The sequence below is a fragment of the Temnothorax nylanderi genome, unplaced genomic scaffold (assembly GCF_030848795.1).
Source record: "Temnothorax nylanderi isolate EJ_2023f unplaced genomic scaffold, tnyl_v1.0 TNYL_tig1007_pilon, whole genome shotgun sequence".
Taxonomy (NCBI): Eukaryota; Metazoa; Arthropoda; class Insecta; order Hymenoptera; family Formicidae; genus Temnothorax; species Temnothorax nylanderi.
In genome coordinates this window covers 31,789-44,373 of record NW_027250069.1, presented here as the reverse complement: position 1 = coordinate 44,373, position 12,585 = coordinate 31,789, and the positions used below count along the sequence as shown (strand labels likewise).

The window sequence follows — 12,585 nt, the reverse complement described above, 5'->3', positions numbered from 1 at the left end:
CTCTCGAAAGAGGAATCCCGGACGAATTACCGCGCGCTTATTGAGAAACGAGTGACTCCCATAGCGAGTGCCGCGCGCGAGACAGATTGGATCCCTAATACCCGTATTCATAGTCCTTCCTTGAGGAATAAGGACTCCTTATTCCTCGTTTCAAGTTTCATAAACCTTTCTTGACCGAACAAGGAACCTTATTGGTTCCCTTATCTCAAGGGAGGTCACGAGCTTCCTTGAGGAGGAGATTCGCAGAATTATTGAAATCTAACCTACCATATACCCGTATTCATAACCTCACAGTGTCACCTTGCTACCAGTGTCACGTAACCTTGCAGTGTCACGTTTTTAGACTGAAAGGTATTAAAGAAAAAAAAAATGAACAACGAATTTTTAAGTGATTCTGATACTGGATTTGAGGATGAAAATCCAGAGAATCAGATTTTGTGGCGGCTTCCGAAAAGGTACATTCGTGATTGGGAAAATCCCGTAGAATTTTTCGAAGATGTTCCTTTTCGGAAAAGATACAGATTTAGCAAAGGAGCTGTGATCGAGATCTTATTACCTCTAGTAAGTGATCAGTTGAGACGATTGAATAATCGTGGACTGCCGATTTCTCCGTTGATGCAGCTTTTAATCGCATTGCGTTTTTATGCAACGAGCAGCTTTCAGGTTTGTAAATTGTGTTCTAACACTGTGTGTGGTAAACAAATCGTTAATTTATTATTTCATTTATGTTATTTTAATTGCAGATTGTTAATGGAGACTTGCGAGGATACAGTCAAGCATCAGTATCGAGAGTTGTTGCACGAGTTTCCAGAATTTTAGCATCATACGTAGGTGCTTATATAAATTTTTCCACCGAAGAAAAACGTCGAAGTAATAAAAATAAATTTTATGAGGTGGCAAACTTTCCATCTATAATAGGGTGTATCGATTGCACCCATATACGTATTGCAAATCCTGGAGGGAATAATGGAGAGGTATTTCGGAATCGAAAAGGATGGTTCTCTCTGAATGTACAGGTATATTTTTTTACTGTTTTATTTTGTATATCAAAATTTGTTTGTTAAATAATTATTAATGAGTTAATAATTGTTATGATTTATTCTTTTTGTAGGTTGTAGCTGGACCCCAAAGAGAAATTCTTGATATAGTTGTCAGGCATCCCGGTTCAACTCACGATGCCGTAATATTTGATCGAAGTGGTCTGCGCTGTCGTTTCGAGCAGAGATATCTGAACGGAATTTTACTTGGTGATAGTGGATATGCGTGCCGCAGCTATCTACTAACGCCTGTTTTAAGACCTGAGAGAGACCCAGAAGTTCGATACAACACTGCACACAAGAAAACACGCGTTATAGTTGAACAACTGTTTGGAGTTTGGAAACGTCGATTTCCATGTTTGTATAATGGTTTAAGAACGAAATTGAGCACATCGGTATCAATTGTTTGTGCTACTGCCGTTTTGCATAATCTCTGCATTCAACATAATCTGGGCGAAATAAACGAAGAGCAGTTCAATGAAAATATATTATTTGATGACATCATAAATCGTGAACAAAATGGTATAGGATTTGCACACAGAAATGCTTTTATTTTAAGACACTTTTCATAAAAAAAAGTGCTTTTATGAAACAGTATCACGAATCCCAGTGAGAAATGTAATTCTCAATATTATATTATACATATATATATTTTTTTGTATTTTGTTTACTTAATATTATATGTTAATCATGATAAAGTCTTGTACAACAGTGCCACGAACAAATTATATTTTTTATTATTTATGTATATATATCTGTATATTATTAAAATAATGTTAATAATAAATTTTTGTACAAATATAAATTAAAAATTTATTTTATTTGAAAAATGTTTTATTTATTTAACACAAATACACAATATTTATTAAAATATTAATATATTTTATATTATATTATTAATATTAATTTGCGTAAAAAAATTAAAAAAAAAAAATAAAAATAATAATAATAAAAATAAAATATTAAAATAAAATAACACTTTAATAAACTAATCAATAACTATATTTTTAATTATAGTATATGAAAATATATTTTTATATTTTATCATATATATTATTACGTTATTAATATTATAAGTTATTTGTTATTTGAGTGCCTCTTCCTCTTTCAAAAGTTTTGCTAGAACAATCTTTTCTTCTATATCAGCAATCTTCATTTTTTTAGCATGCAGCTCCCGCTGCTGTTCAATTGCTTCTCGAATTTTTGTTAACTTTAGTTCCCTTTCGTCACGGATACTCTGAAAACCAATTATACTATTATTAGTATTTTATTGTTATTAATTTATTACATTATCATAAATCTAATTTATATTAACTAATATTAATAACTAATATTAACCGAATTCATGAGCTTTTTCATTACCTGTATGTTCTTAATTTTTGAAGTACCCATTTTTTCCAATGATATGTTGCGAGACATAGATTGAATGCTTTGATCATATGTAACTTCATCGACATTATCGTCCTCTTCTTTCTCACTTTCACATTCAATAATCAATGTTTTTTTTGTAGAATCCATCGTATCCATCTTTATATTATCTAAAAGTAAAATATCAAAAATGACTTTTGTAATATAAAAGAAAAATAGAAACTATGAATGCTTTTCATTTAGCAATACAAGACAACACAAGCCTCATTCTATCTTTGATCTACATTCTATGAGAATAAAGATAGAATGATGCTTGTGTTGACTTGTATTACTAAGTGGAAACCTATATGTATATAGTGCTTACATTCTTTCTCAAATACTGCCGTGCTGTCAAATGGACAATCAATTTCGACATCAATATTTGAATTTGTTGCATCCATGAATTCTATCACTGGGTCCTTCGGCTGTACTGGTGCAGGACCTCCACCTGTCATAAGTCGTTCGTGCCGGATTGCCGTGGTTATTTTTCGTTTTCTGAAATGATTAATTAATGAGGTAATAGATATGAAAATATAATAGAAACCAACTATAGAAATATACATAATAGATAAGGACTATACACTTGGAAGAAAAGTATATAAAAACTAATTAGGGGTATTCAAATAAGTTAGAGTTTAACGGTTAGACAGGTTATATCGGGTTAAAGTCGGGTAAAAAGTTAATTTTTAAACTTTTAACCCAAAGATTAATGTGATAGGTTAATGAGTCACTTGTGTATTTTGCTTAACCTTAAAGAGTAGCGCGCCCAAAGTTAATTAATTAACTTTTTACTCGACTTTAACCCGACATAACCTGTCAAACCGTTAAACTTTAACTTATTTGAATACCCCTATTAATTATCAATGATATTATCACGTACCTCTGTTTCATATTGTCCCAACATTTTTTTAATTGTTTACTAGTGCGAGGCGTACAACCTTGGCTTGCATATTTTTTGGTTATCCTTTCCCATGCATCCGTCTTATCTTTTAAATCTGACGCACCGGTTTTCTTACATTCTATTACTTTTTCTTCACTAATGAGCTGCGCCAAAAGCATTCTTTCGTGCTCCGTATAATGAACGTTTGTACTTTTATCTTTATTCATTATTATTGCAAAATTTATCACAGCTTATCACAGCTTTCACGATCACCACGATACGAAAAAATTTTTATATTACATGAAATTAGTTGCAAACATCATAAAACGATGCTGCCTTCAGTAAGTTACTAAAAATCCCTAAAATATTCCCTCCTTCTAGAAGGAAGACTCGAGATCCATTTGTGAAACAAGGCAAGCCTTGGAGATTCAAGGAATCCTTCATGAAGGCTTCCTTTATCCTCAAAATAAGGAAGGACTGTAAATACGGGTATAAGATATTGTGTGTGGGTAGCGATCTCGTTCCGTTTTCTTCGCCGCCGTATAAAAAGGAGTCTCGTTCAAGCTATCAGACGCTCATCAAAAACCACCCGTACCGGTTAATCCGCATTACGGATGAATATGACCATCTTCCGCCGCCGGAACTGATCGAGCACATCAGGGAGGACGACCCCCGCCGAAGCCACTACTCGCGACGCCGCGCGGAGATCCTGCATCAATTGTACGACTGCCCCACGCCTGAGCTTTGGGGGACTGCAAACCACCCGCTAGAGCTCGAGTAAAAGGTAAGTGCCGACGCCCCTAATTTTATTTAGCCGATATAAGCGAAGCCCCACTACGACCTACCACCCGCCGACTCTCGCCCCTGGTCTCTCGAATCACGCGCAGAAATTGGCTGTCCCGCGCGATTTGCGTTTTCACGTTGTGTTACCAGAATCAGAACAGCAAACATTACCTCTGCGAATCGTGTTACCGTGACTTAACGGCGCAACAGCGCGGCCACTACATTCTCTTGGTCCGACATTACTTGCACATTGGGTTCCGGTACAAGTTAAAGGAGTGTGACGAGAGCTGCGTTATAATCGGCGAGATCCGGGAACCCACGGGGTGTTCCACGTGCTCAGAAATATACCTCGACGTGACGCGCTCGGTAATGCACGAGGGAGGGCAACAACATTTAGATATAGAACCCACTATTATAGCCATCTCCCAAATCAGACGTTAGAAGCGAGAGCACTATTATCGACATCCAACGGCCGGTAAATCAAGAACGCTAATATCGACACCCAATGGTCGGTAAATCGAGAACGCTATCACAGATATCCAACGGTCGATAAGATCGGAAACGCTATCGTCAATGTGTCCCAGACACCCGGTCAACCGTCGACCTCTGGGGATAATCACTCCCCCTACTCCCCTTAAGACTTGGTTGATGACCGGGATTTGTGTATATTCGCTATTCTTTCGAAACAAAACTACTCACGCGATCATTTGCGAGGATTGCCTACTCAACAATCACCAGGCCGCGCAACCAGAGTTCGAAGGCATTATCTGGCATTACGTACAGTACGGTCCGCGAACGGAGTTTACCACGTGTTCCGCCTGTAACAAAATCTTGGCTGACCACTGCCCCGCGCTCGAGTGCTACTATTGTACTGAAGTCGAAGAAATATTCGAACGATACTTTTTAACATCACGCGAAGAACCTCATAATCAAGCTCTCCCCGTAAGAATTCGAATTGGAGCAACTCACTGGTAACGGGACCCGGATAGCGAATTACCCCGGTCGCGGGTATCCCCGGGTAGAGCCCCTCGGCTTAGCGACCCGACAAAGCGACCTAGCCCCGTTAGAGATCCAAGTACCGCGCCGCGGCCGCGATCCCTCGGGACGTGACAGCCGAGACAATTCTCCCGTTCGATGGAAAGAATATGCCAGTCTTACAATTCACTAATAGTTGCATGCACGCTAAGAATATGATCTCTCCTACCGCGGAAAACGGACTTGTTCAAATGATAAAGAATAAATTAGTTGGACTTGCATTGAGGGTGGCATTAAGTGGAGAATTTAATGACATAGAATCTTTATTAGCAGTCTTAAGAACTAGATTTGCACCTGTTTACTCTTCGTCACAATTGCATGGAGAACTTGCTAAAGTAACTCAACATCCTGACGAATCAGTAGTCGATTAGAGTAGCCGAGTGTCAATGATCCTGCAACAGTTGAAATCTTGTTACCAAACTGAAAACCCAGCTCAAGCAATGCAATTTTTAAATTCTGCTGAAGGTAATGCCGTAAGAAACTTTTTAACCGGTTTGAAAAATGATATTTTTACGAGGATAAATCCACGCGATCCAATTACTTTAAACACCGCGATAGAATCCGCAATAAAAGCTGAAACGGAATATCAGGAACACGCGCAACGTATGAGAATAACGGAAGGCCTCATGCAATCAATTCGATGTAATAATTGTCTTGGATACGGTCATGATACTTATTCGTGCAGCACTATTAATCCGCTTGCCCAAATATCTCACGTGCAATGGCAACCAAAGGTATGTTCATACTGCAAAAATTCTGGACATACGCGTGCAGAGTGTAGAGTTTTACAACAACAACCGCGAATCTTAAATCGAAATCCATTTCCGAATACCGCCCGAAACCCTTTATTTAATGCTGCCGCGCGAAATACGAATTTTAACAATAATATTCGTTTTAATCGCCTAAATCAAGCCACACCGCGAAACATTGGTTTAATTTGTCGTTACTGTAAAATTCCTGGCCACAGTCTTGAGCAATGTCGGAAGAGACAATATAATAATAATTTGCGGAACCAAAAAAATCAATATTTTAGTAGAGAAAATTGAGCAATAGAAAATCAAGCAATTGAAAATGTGCGACGTGATAGAGCCCAAGAGAATCCGGGAAACCGAGATCGGGCCAGCGAGCAGGCGCAGCGCTGAACGAACGCCCGCGAGTGCGCCTAATCAATCCGGAGGAACCCCAAGAGGGAACGCAAGTATAAAAATCTGTAACAAAATCATCGGTAAACCACCTTCTGTAGTCCTGCCAAGCAAAAATCTCGACGAACGCGCTAGCTTCATGATAGATACGGGATCCGATATAAATTTGATAAAGGAGAATTCGCTCCATGAGAATGTGCCCATTGATAAGAAAATAGTATTCGAACTTAGTGGAATAACTAAAGGACGAACTCGCACGATAGGCGTAGCTAAATTACGCATTTTTGATGCTGATGCATGGTTTCATGTAGTCCCTAATGATTTTCCAATTAAGCCAGATGGAATACTAGGCACGAAATTCTTCAAGAATCAAAAAGCGACTATAGACTACCCGAGGGCTTGTCTGGTTGTAAACGGAGTATCGTACTATTTCCATAACGACGAAATCGTTACTATTCCCGCTAGAACGCGAAAACAAATATTTGTTCATATAGCCAATCTAGAAGTTCAATACGGATATATTCCAAAACTAGATGCCGGAGACATGAGAGGTGTAGCATAAGTGGGAGATGGCAACATCGCCGGTGAAATACCACTACTTTCATCGTTTCCTTACTTACTCGGTTAGGCGGAGCGCGTTCCCCGAGGGCTTCGTGCCCCGGCGGTCACGGTGTTCTAGAGCCAAGCGTGTCAGAGTGGCGTGAGGCCTCGCGGCCGATCGCCGTTAATACTCCCGCGTGATCCGATTCGAGGACACTGCTAGGCGGGGAGTTTGACTCCGCAGGTGTACTTAGGTAACGCCGTTGTCTCGAATCGTGATGGGGTAGCACATCTATATGTTATTAACTCATCGGACGAAGACATAGAATTAGCGATCCCAACTGTAAAAATATATCCATTTAAAGAATTAAAAAACAAGGAAACAGATACAGATAATGCAGAAGAAGAAGCAATAAGTAATAAAACACGAATTGATAAAATATTAGAGTTGTTACGACTCGATCATTTAAATGCGGAAGAAAAAACTAGTGTCACTGGACTAGTAACAAATTATGCGGAACGATTTCATTTGCCAGGAGAACCGCTAGGCGCAACTAACGTATCAAAGCATCGAATATTCACCACTGACGATAGACCAATCAACGTTAAGCAATATCGATATCCTCAAATTCATAAAAAAGAGATACAACGACAGGTTGACGAAATGTTAGAAAAAGGTGTTATAGAGCCGTCGAGCTCGCCTTATAATTCTCCTTTGTGGATTGTACCAAAAAAGGATGATTCTAAAGGTAATAAAAAATGGCGTTTCGTAATAGATTTTCGAGCGCTTAATGAGAAAACGATCGGTGATGCATATCCACTGCCAAATATTGTTGATATACTTGATCAGTTTGGTAACGCGAAATATTTTTCAGTATTTGATCTAGCCTCTGGATTTCACCAGATATTAATGGACAAGACTGATAAGCATAAAACTGCGTTTTCAACACCGTACGGACATTTCGAATATAACCGCATGCCATTTGGACTAATGAACGCTCCCGCTACTTTTCAAAGATTAATAGACCAAGTATTAACAGGGTTACAAGAAATTGAATTATTCGTATACCTCGACGATATTGTAATATATGCCAGATCGCTTGAGGAGCACGAAATTAAATTCCAACGATTAATGAAACGACTAGAAGAAGCAAATTTATTTTTACAACCTGATAAATGTAAATTTTTAAAGAAAGAAGTAGCTTATCTTGGACACGTAATAACTGAAAATGGTGTACGCCCCGATCCAAAAAAGGTAAGTGCCGTGAAGAATTTTCCGACACCGAAAACACGAAAAAATATTAAGCAATTTCTCGGTCTTGAAGGATATTACCGAAGATTTATAGAAAACTTTTCGAAAATCGCTAAACCTTTTTCTGATTTAACAAAGCAGACCATTGCATTCGAATGGAAACAGGAACAGCAAGAAGCATTCGATAAATTAAGACATGCTTTATGTTCAGAACCAACTTTACAATATCCTAATTTCAGCGAACCATTTATTATAACTACAGACGCATCAGGATACGCCATTGGTGCAATACTAAGTCAAGGTAAAATAGGAAGTGACCTGCCTATTGCCTATGCGTCAAGAGTTTTGAATGATGCAGAAACGAGATACTCACCTACGGAAAGGGAATTATTAACTTTGGTATATGCCGTGAAACATTTTCGACCTTATGTATATGGACATAAATTTACACTAGTAATGGATCATAAACCGTTAGAATGGTAAAACTCAGTATCCGATCCTACGTCAAGATTAATGAGATGGAGACTAAAATTAGCGGAATACGATTATCAAATAAAATATAAACCAGGAAAAAGGAATAAAAACGCCGACGCCTTATCTAGAAATCCTACCGAAGAAATTAAACACGTATATCCTTTACACGCAAAACGAGCATTATCATCTTCAAGCGAAGCTTCCATAGAACAAGAACATAAAAAACAAAAAACATTCCACCCGAGTTTCAAAAGAGCATTGGAAAGCGAAGGATCAGGAAATCCAGCGCCGCATAAAAAGAACAGACCTGACGAATTATCTCCTTACATAGATTCAGATAGCGAAAAAGAAATATCACCGAGAAGAAAATTCTTAAAAGCTTTTGTGACGTCCTGGGTGATGCGAACTAGTCAATCCGGCAAAACGTCCTCCGCTGATGGGTTCTTCTTCCCTGCTGGTTAAGGGAGTGAAATCCCAGGATAACTAGCTGTCCTCGGCGATGTAGACTGTAGTTCCTCGAAGTCGGTAAGGATATTAGGTAGGTAATATGCAATCCATTCAACTCTTTCCTCAGATATTATTTAGCCTTCGAATATTGCAATCCATTCAACTCTTTCCTCAGATATTATTTAGCCTTCGAATGTTTATTGTAAAATTTAGGTACAATTGGTTACTTATGGAAGAACGGGACAAGTATAAGATGTGATCGGCCTTTAGGCTTGCTTCATTCTCCGACGGGAGGTACAGATTCACGGTTTTTATACATTTCTGGAAATAGTAGTAGGGGTAGTCGGTTCTTTGTTACGAATGAGTCGTAGGGCGTTGTCTAGCAATACGAGTCTACTTTGTGGCTCGCTTGCCAGCTTTATTTTACGGATGACTAGATTTTACTCGCATGAGTCACTTAGTGACCTCGTTCTATTTCTATTTCTTATTCTAACAGCGTTTTCATAACGAGAGCGATACTTTCTCTATCATGGAATCTCATTACGATATTTTTATTGTAAAGAATACAAGAAATCTTTAATGATTCAAATTTGAAATATGCAAATATATGTTAGATATTATTTAATTTACCTTTAGACATACTTTACATAAAATAGAATATTCAATTATACAATTAAAATCATCAATAGCACGTCTAAAGTGTGAGATGTATTGCTCTCTTTGTCTTACGGTTATTAAGGTATATGTATCTCTCTTTCTCTCTCCTACATATTATACGATATTCGCATCTCGCTCGGATTCGTGTTTCTACACGTCGCATAATACAATTCTATCCTTTTCAGGTTCGTGAGTAACGCTTCGGCGCTTGACGCTCGACGATAACATTAATTTCGTATAAATATATATATATATATTTGTTTATAACTATGTTAATGAAAGTGTTATTAGCGGTAGTAATAATGATTCTAATATTACGTTAGTATTATTGTGTGCAAGTAGAAACGGTTAGCATTCTCATGAGTACAACAGATCAGTGAAATTAAATTGTTCATATAATAATATTTTGTCATTTTTATATCTCGCGAATGGTTAGGAATATGATAGTGGTGTATAGGAAAGATTTTGTGGAACTCTCGCTAAAGTATAGTATAGCATTGACAATTTTTATTGTTGATGAGTGTTTGTTAATAACAAATTATTCGTTAAACAGTTTAGCATCTTTTAATTCACATATTGATATTGTTTAGGTTCTACTTAATTACGCGGTTTTGATTCTATAATAAAATTATCTCTTTTACATGACTCTTTATCTTATTGTTATAAATATTTCGTAAATAAACAATTGGAGAAATAAAAGTTATTATTATTTTTATAGGGTCAATATTGTAGAGTATATATATATATAACCAAAATATATATATATTTCGAGGGTGTTGTCGTACCAACGGAGATACGTATTTTTATGATTAATTAGGTGTAGGGGCGGAATTCATAGACGTTGCTCAAAACTTGTCTTAAGCATGATCTTGGCAAAGACGGTCTTAAGATCGAAAACCGTCTGAAGACAGCTTTACGTGCATAGATAAATCTTGAGAACACAAGTTTTAGCTTAAGATCGTCTTGACGAAGTCTGTGCTTAAGAATATGGCTTCGGCAATGTTCGGGACTCCAAGCTTTTTGACCAATCATGATAAAGATTTACAAGAATTTACCGGGGATTGCGTCATTCTCGCCGTCGTGGCCGGTGGCCGTTATCATCGCGTCGTGTACCGCTGTGTACTGCGACGATTATTCTTAAAGAGAGTGACGGGTGCAGTGGTGGTGTTTTCCCTCCGAGGAGGTACGACGAGTAAACTCGAGTCGCCGATACTCGAGGCGAGGAGGTGTAAATATCAGATAACAGTAACATCGCATCTATATTTTATCATTTCCAACTCAACAATGTAAATATAACACATGTTGTACATAAAATGACATTGTTGAGTGGAAAATTATAATATTGATGTAGTGTTATTGTTACTTGATATTTAAGTAAATTTATTTAAAAACATAACCTTATCTATTTGTGTGAAAATTCTTTATATTTATATTTTCTGATGTTTTTATTTAAAAAAGATAATTCTTTCAAAATGACAACGCCTAGAAGAACCGTGTATTCTGATTTGGAAAAACAAATATTTCTGGAAATATTAAAAAAATATAAACATGTTGAATCGAAAGGTACAAATTCCTCCACACTGAAAGATAAAACAGAGGCTTGGTCAATCATTACAGAAGAGTACAACAACTCTTCTTTGATTAGTACTAAGGTATTAAATTTATTTTATAATTTTTAGATTACAGTTTAATGAATTTTTTTGTAATAGGTAATGTTTTATATTACAGAGGGACGTACAACAATTGAAAAAGTACTGGTCTAATTTAAAACAGCAAAGTAAAAATATATTAACAACTGAAAGACAATCAAGGTTTCTCACCGGAGGAGAACCACAAAAAAATATAGGTGAAGTCGATCCAAATGTTTTGGATATCATCCCTAATTTAATGACAACGGCACCAACCATTTCTTCAAGTAACTTTGATACACATGAGTCTGCAGGTACTTAAAATATCATTAAATAAAATATGTAAATTTTATAATTTAAAGAAATTGTATTTGACAAGAGGAATAATTGAGTTGCATATTCTAGATCGACAAAAAGAGGTTTTGAAAGCAATCCAGCAGAATTCTATGACAAAATTTGATCACATTATTAATGAAGGACTTTCAAAAGGACAGTCATTAACCTTACCACCCATTGAACCAGCATTGAATATAAGTAGGTTAAATAATTAATTTAAATAAAGTTTTTTAAATAGTAATTGTATTAATGAGATAATTATTATTAACTGCATGTATAATTTTTTTATTAGATATAGTGGGCGAGGAAGTAAATAATGTGGAAATTGAAATTGATGATTCAATATCTATAGACAAAGGATCCAGCAATCAATCTAGTGGTACAATATCATTCAAAAATTATTCAAGTATTCAAAATAAAATGTTTATTTTTAACATATGCATACAATTGAAAATCATGCTTTAGATATATTTATTATTGACAAAGAAAATAGAGCCTTAATAGATTTTAAGAAAAGCAAACGTATAGATGCCAATTCATGTTCCAATCCAAAGAAGCAAAAAATGGAAAGAATTACATTAGTTAGTGAAAAAGAAATAGAATTGGCAAATATAAAAATTAATCATGAAATCGAGATGTGTAAGCTTAAGAAACAACGAGAAGAATTTATCAATAAAATTACAATGGAAAAGTTATTATTAGAAAAAAAGGAATTGCAGGAGAGATTTAAGTTAGCAAAGTTCCGTGCTCAAAAAGAGATGTAAGTACTTACTTTTCTTTGAAACCAAGTAAAAATTTTATTCTAAAACGTTTTTTAAATTTTAGGGGAGATGATTACATTTCGGATATTGATTAGTTCGAATAAGTTTTATATGAGATATATAATTATTAACAATGTGAAGCTAATATATTATGTTGATTATACGTCGTGTTTTAGTTTTAATTGGTTCAATTATTTTTAAAAGCT

The 12,585-nt window shown here is 36.2% G+C and overlaps 2 protein-coding genes across 3 annotated transcripts; both read left to right on the top strand.

Moving 5' to 3' along the window:
* The first annotated feature begins 369 nt into the window (after nucleotides 1–369).
* LOC139786324 (putative nuclease HARBI1) lies at nucleotides 370–1,609 on the top strand. The gene is made up of 3 exons (XM_071725499.1): nucleotides 370–663; nucleotides 744–827; nucleotides 1,112–1,609. Exons 1-3 carry the CDS (start codon nucleotides 370–372, stop codon nucleotides 1,607–1,609), a joined length of 876 nt encoding a protein of 291 aa, XP_071581600.1.
* Nucleotides 1,610–10,485: 8,876 nt separating this feature from the next.
* LOC139786322 (uncharacterized) lies at nucleotides 10,486–12,559 on the top strand. 2 transcript variants are annotated; one of them, XM_071725495.1, is made up of 7 exons: nucleotides 10,486–10,837; nucleotides 11,113–11,306; nucleotides 11,383–11,596; nucleotides 11,688–11,816; nucleotides 11,911–11,997; nucleotides 12,084–12,378; nucleotides 12,444–12,559. In XM_071725495.1, exons 1-7 carry the CDS (start codon nucleotides 10,642–10,644, stop codon nucleotides 12,472–12,474), a joined length of 1,146 nt encoding a protein of 381 aa, XP_071581596.1. In that variant the 5' UTR covers nucleotides 10,486–10,641; the 3' UTR covers nucleotides 12,475–12,559. The 2 variants fall into 2 exon arrangements, with proteins under 2 accessions (XP_071581596.1, XP_071581597.1); XM_071725496.1 differs by having other exon boundaries at nucleotides 10,716–10,940.
* The last annotated feature ends 26 nt before the right edge of the window (nucleotides 12,560–12,585 follow it).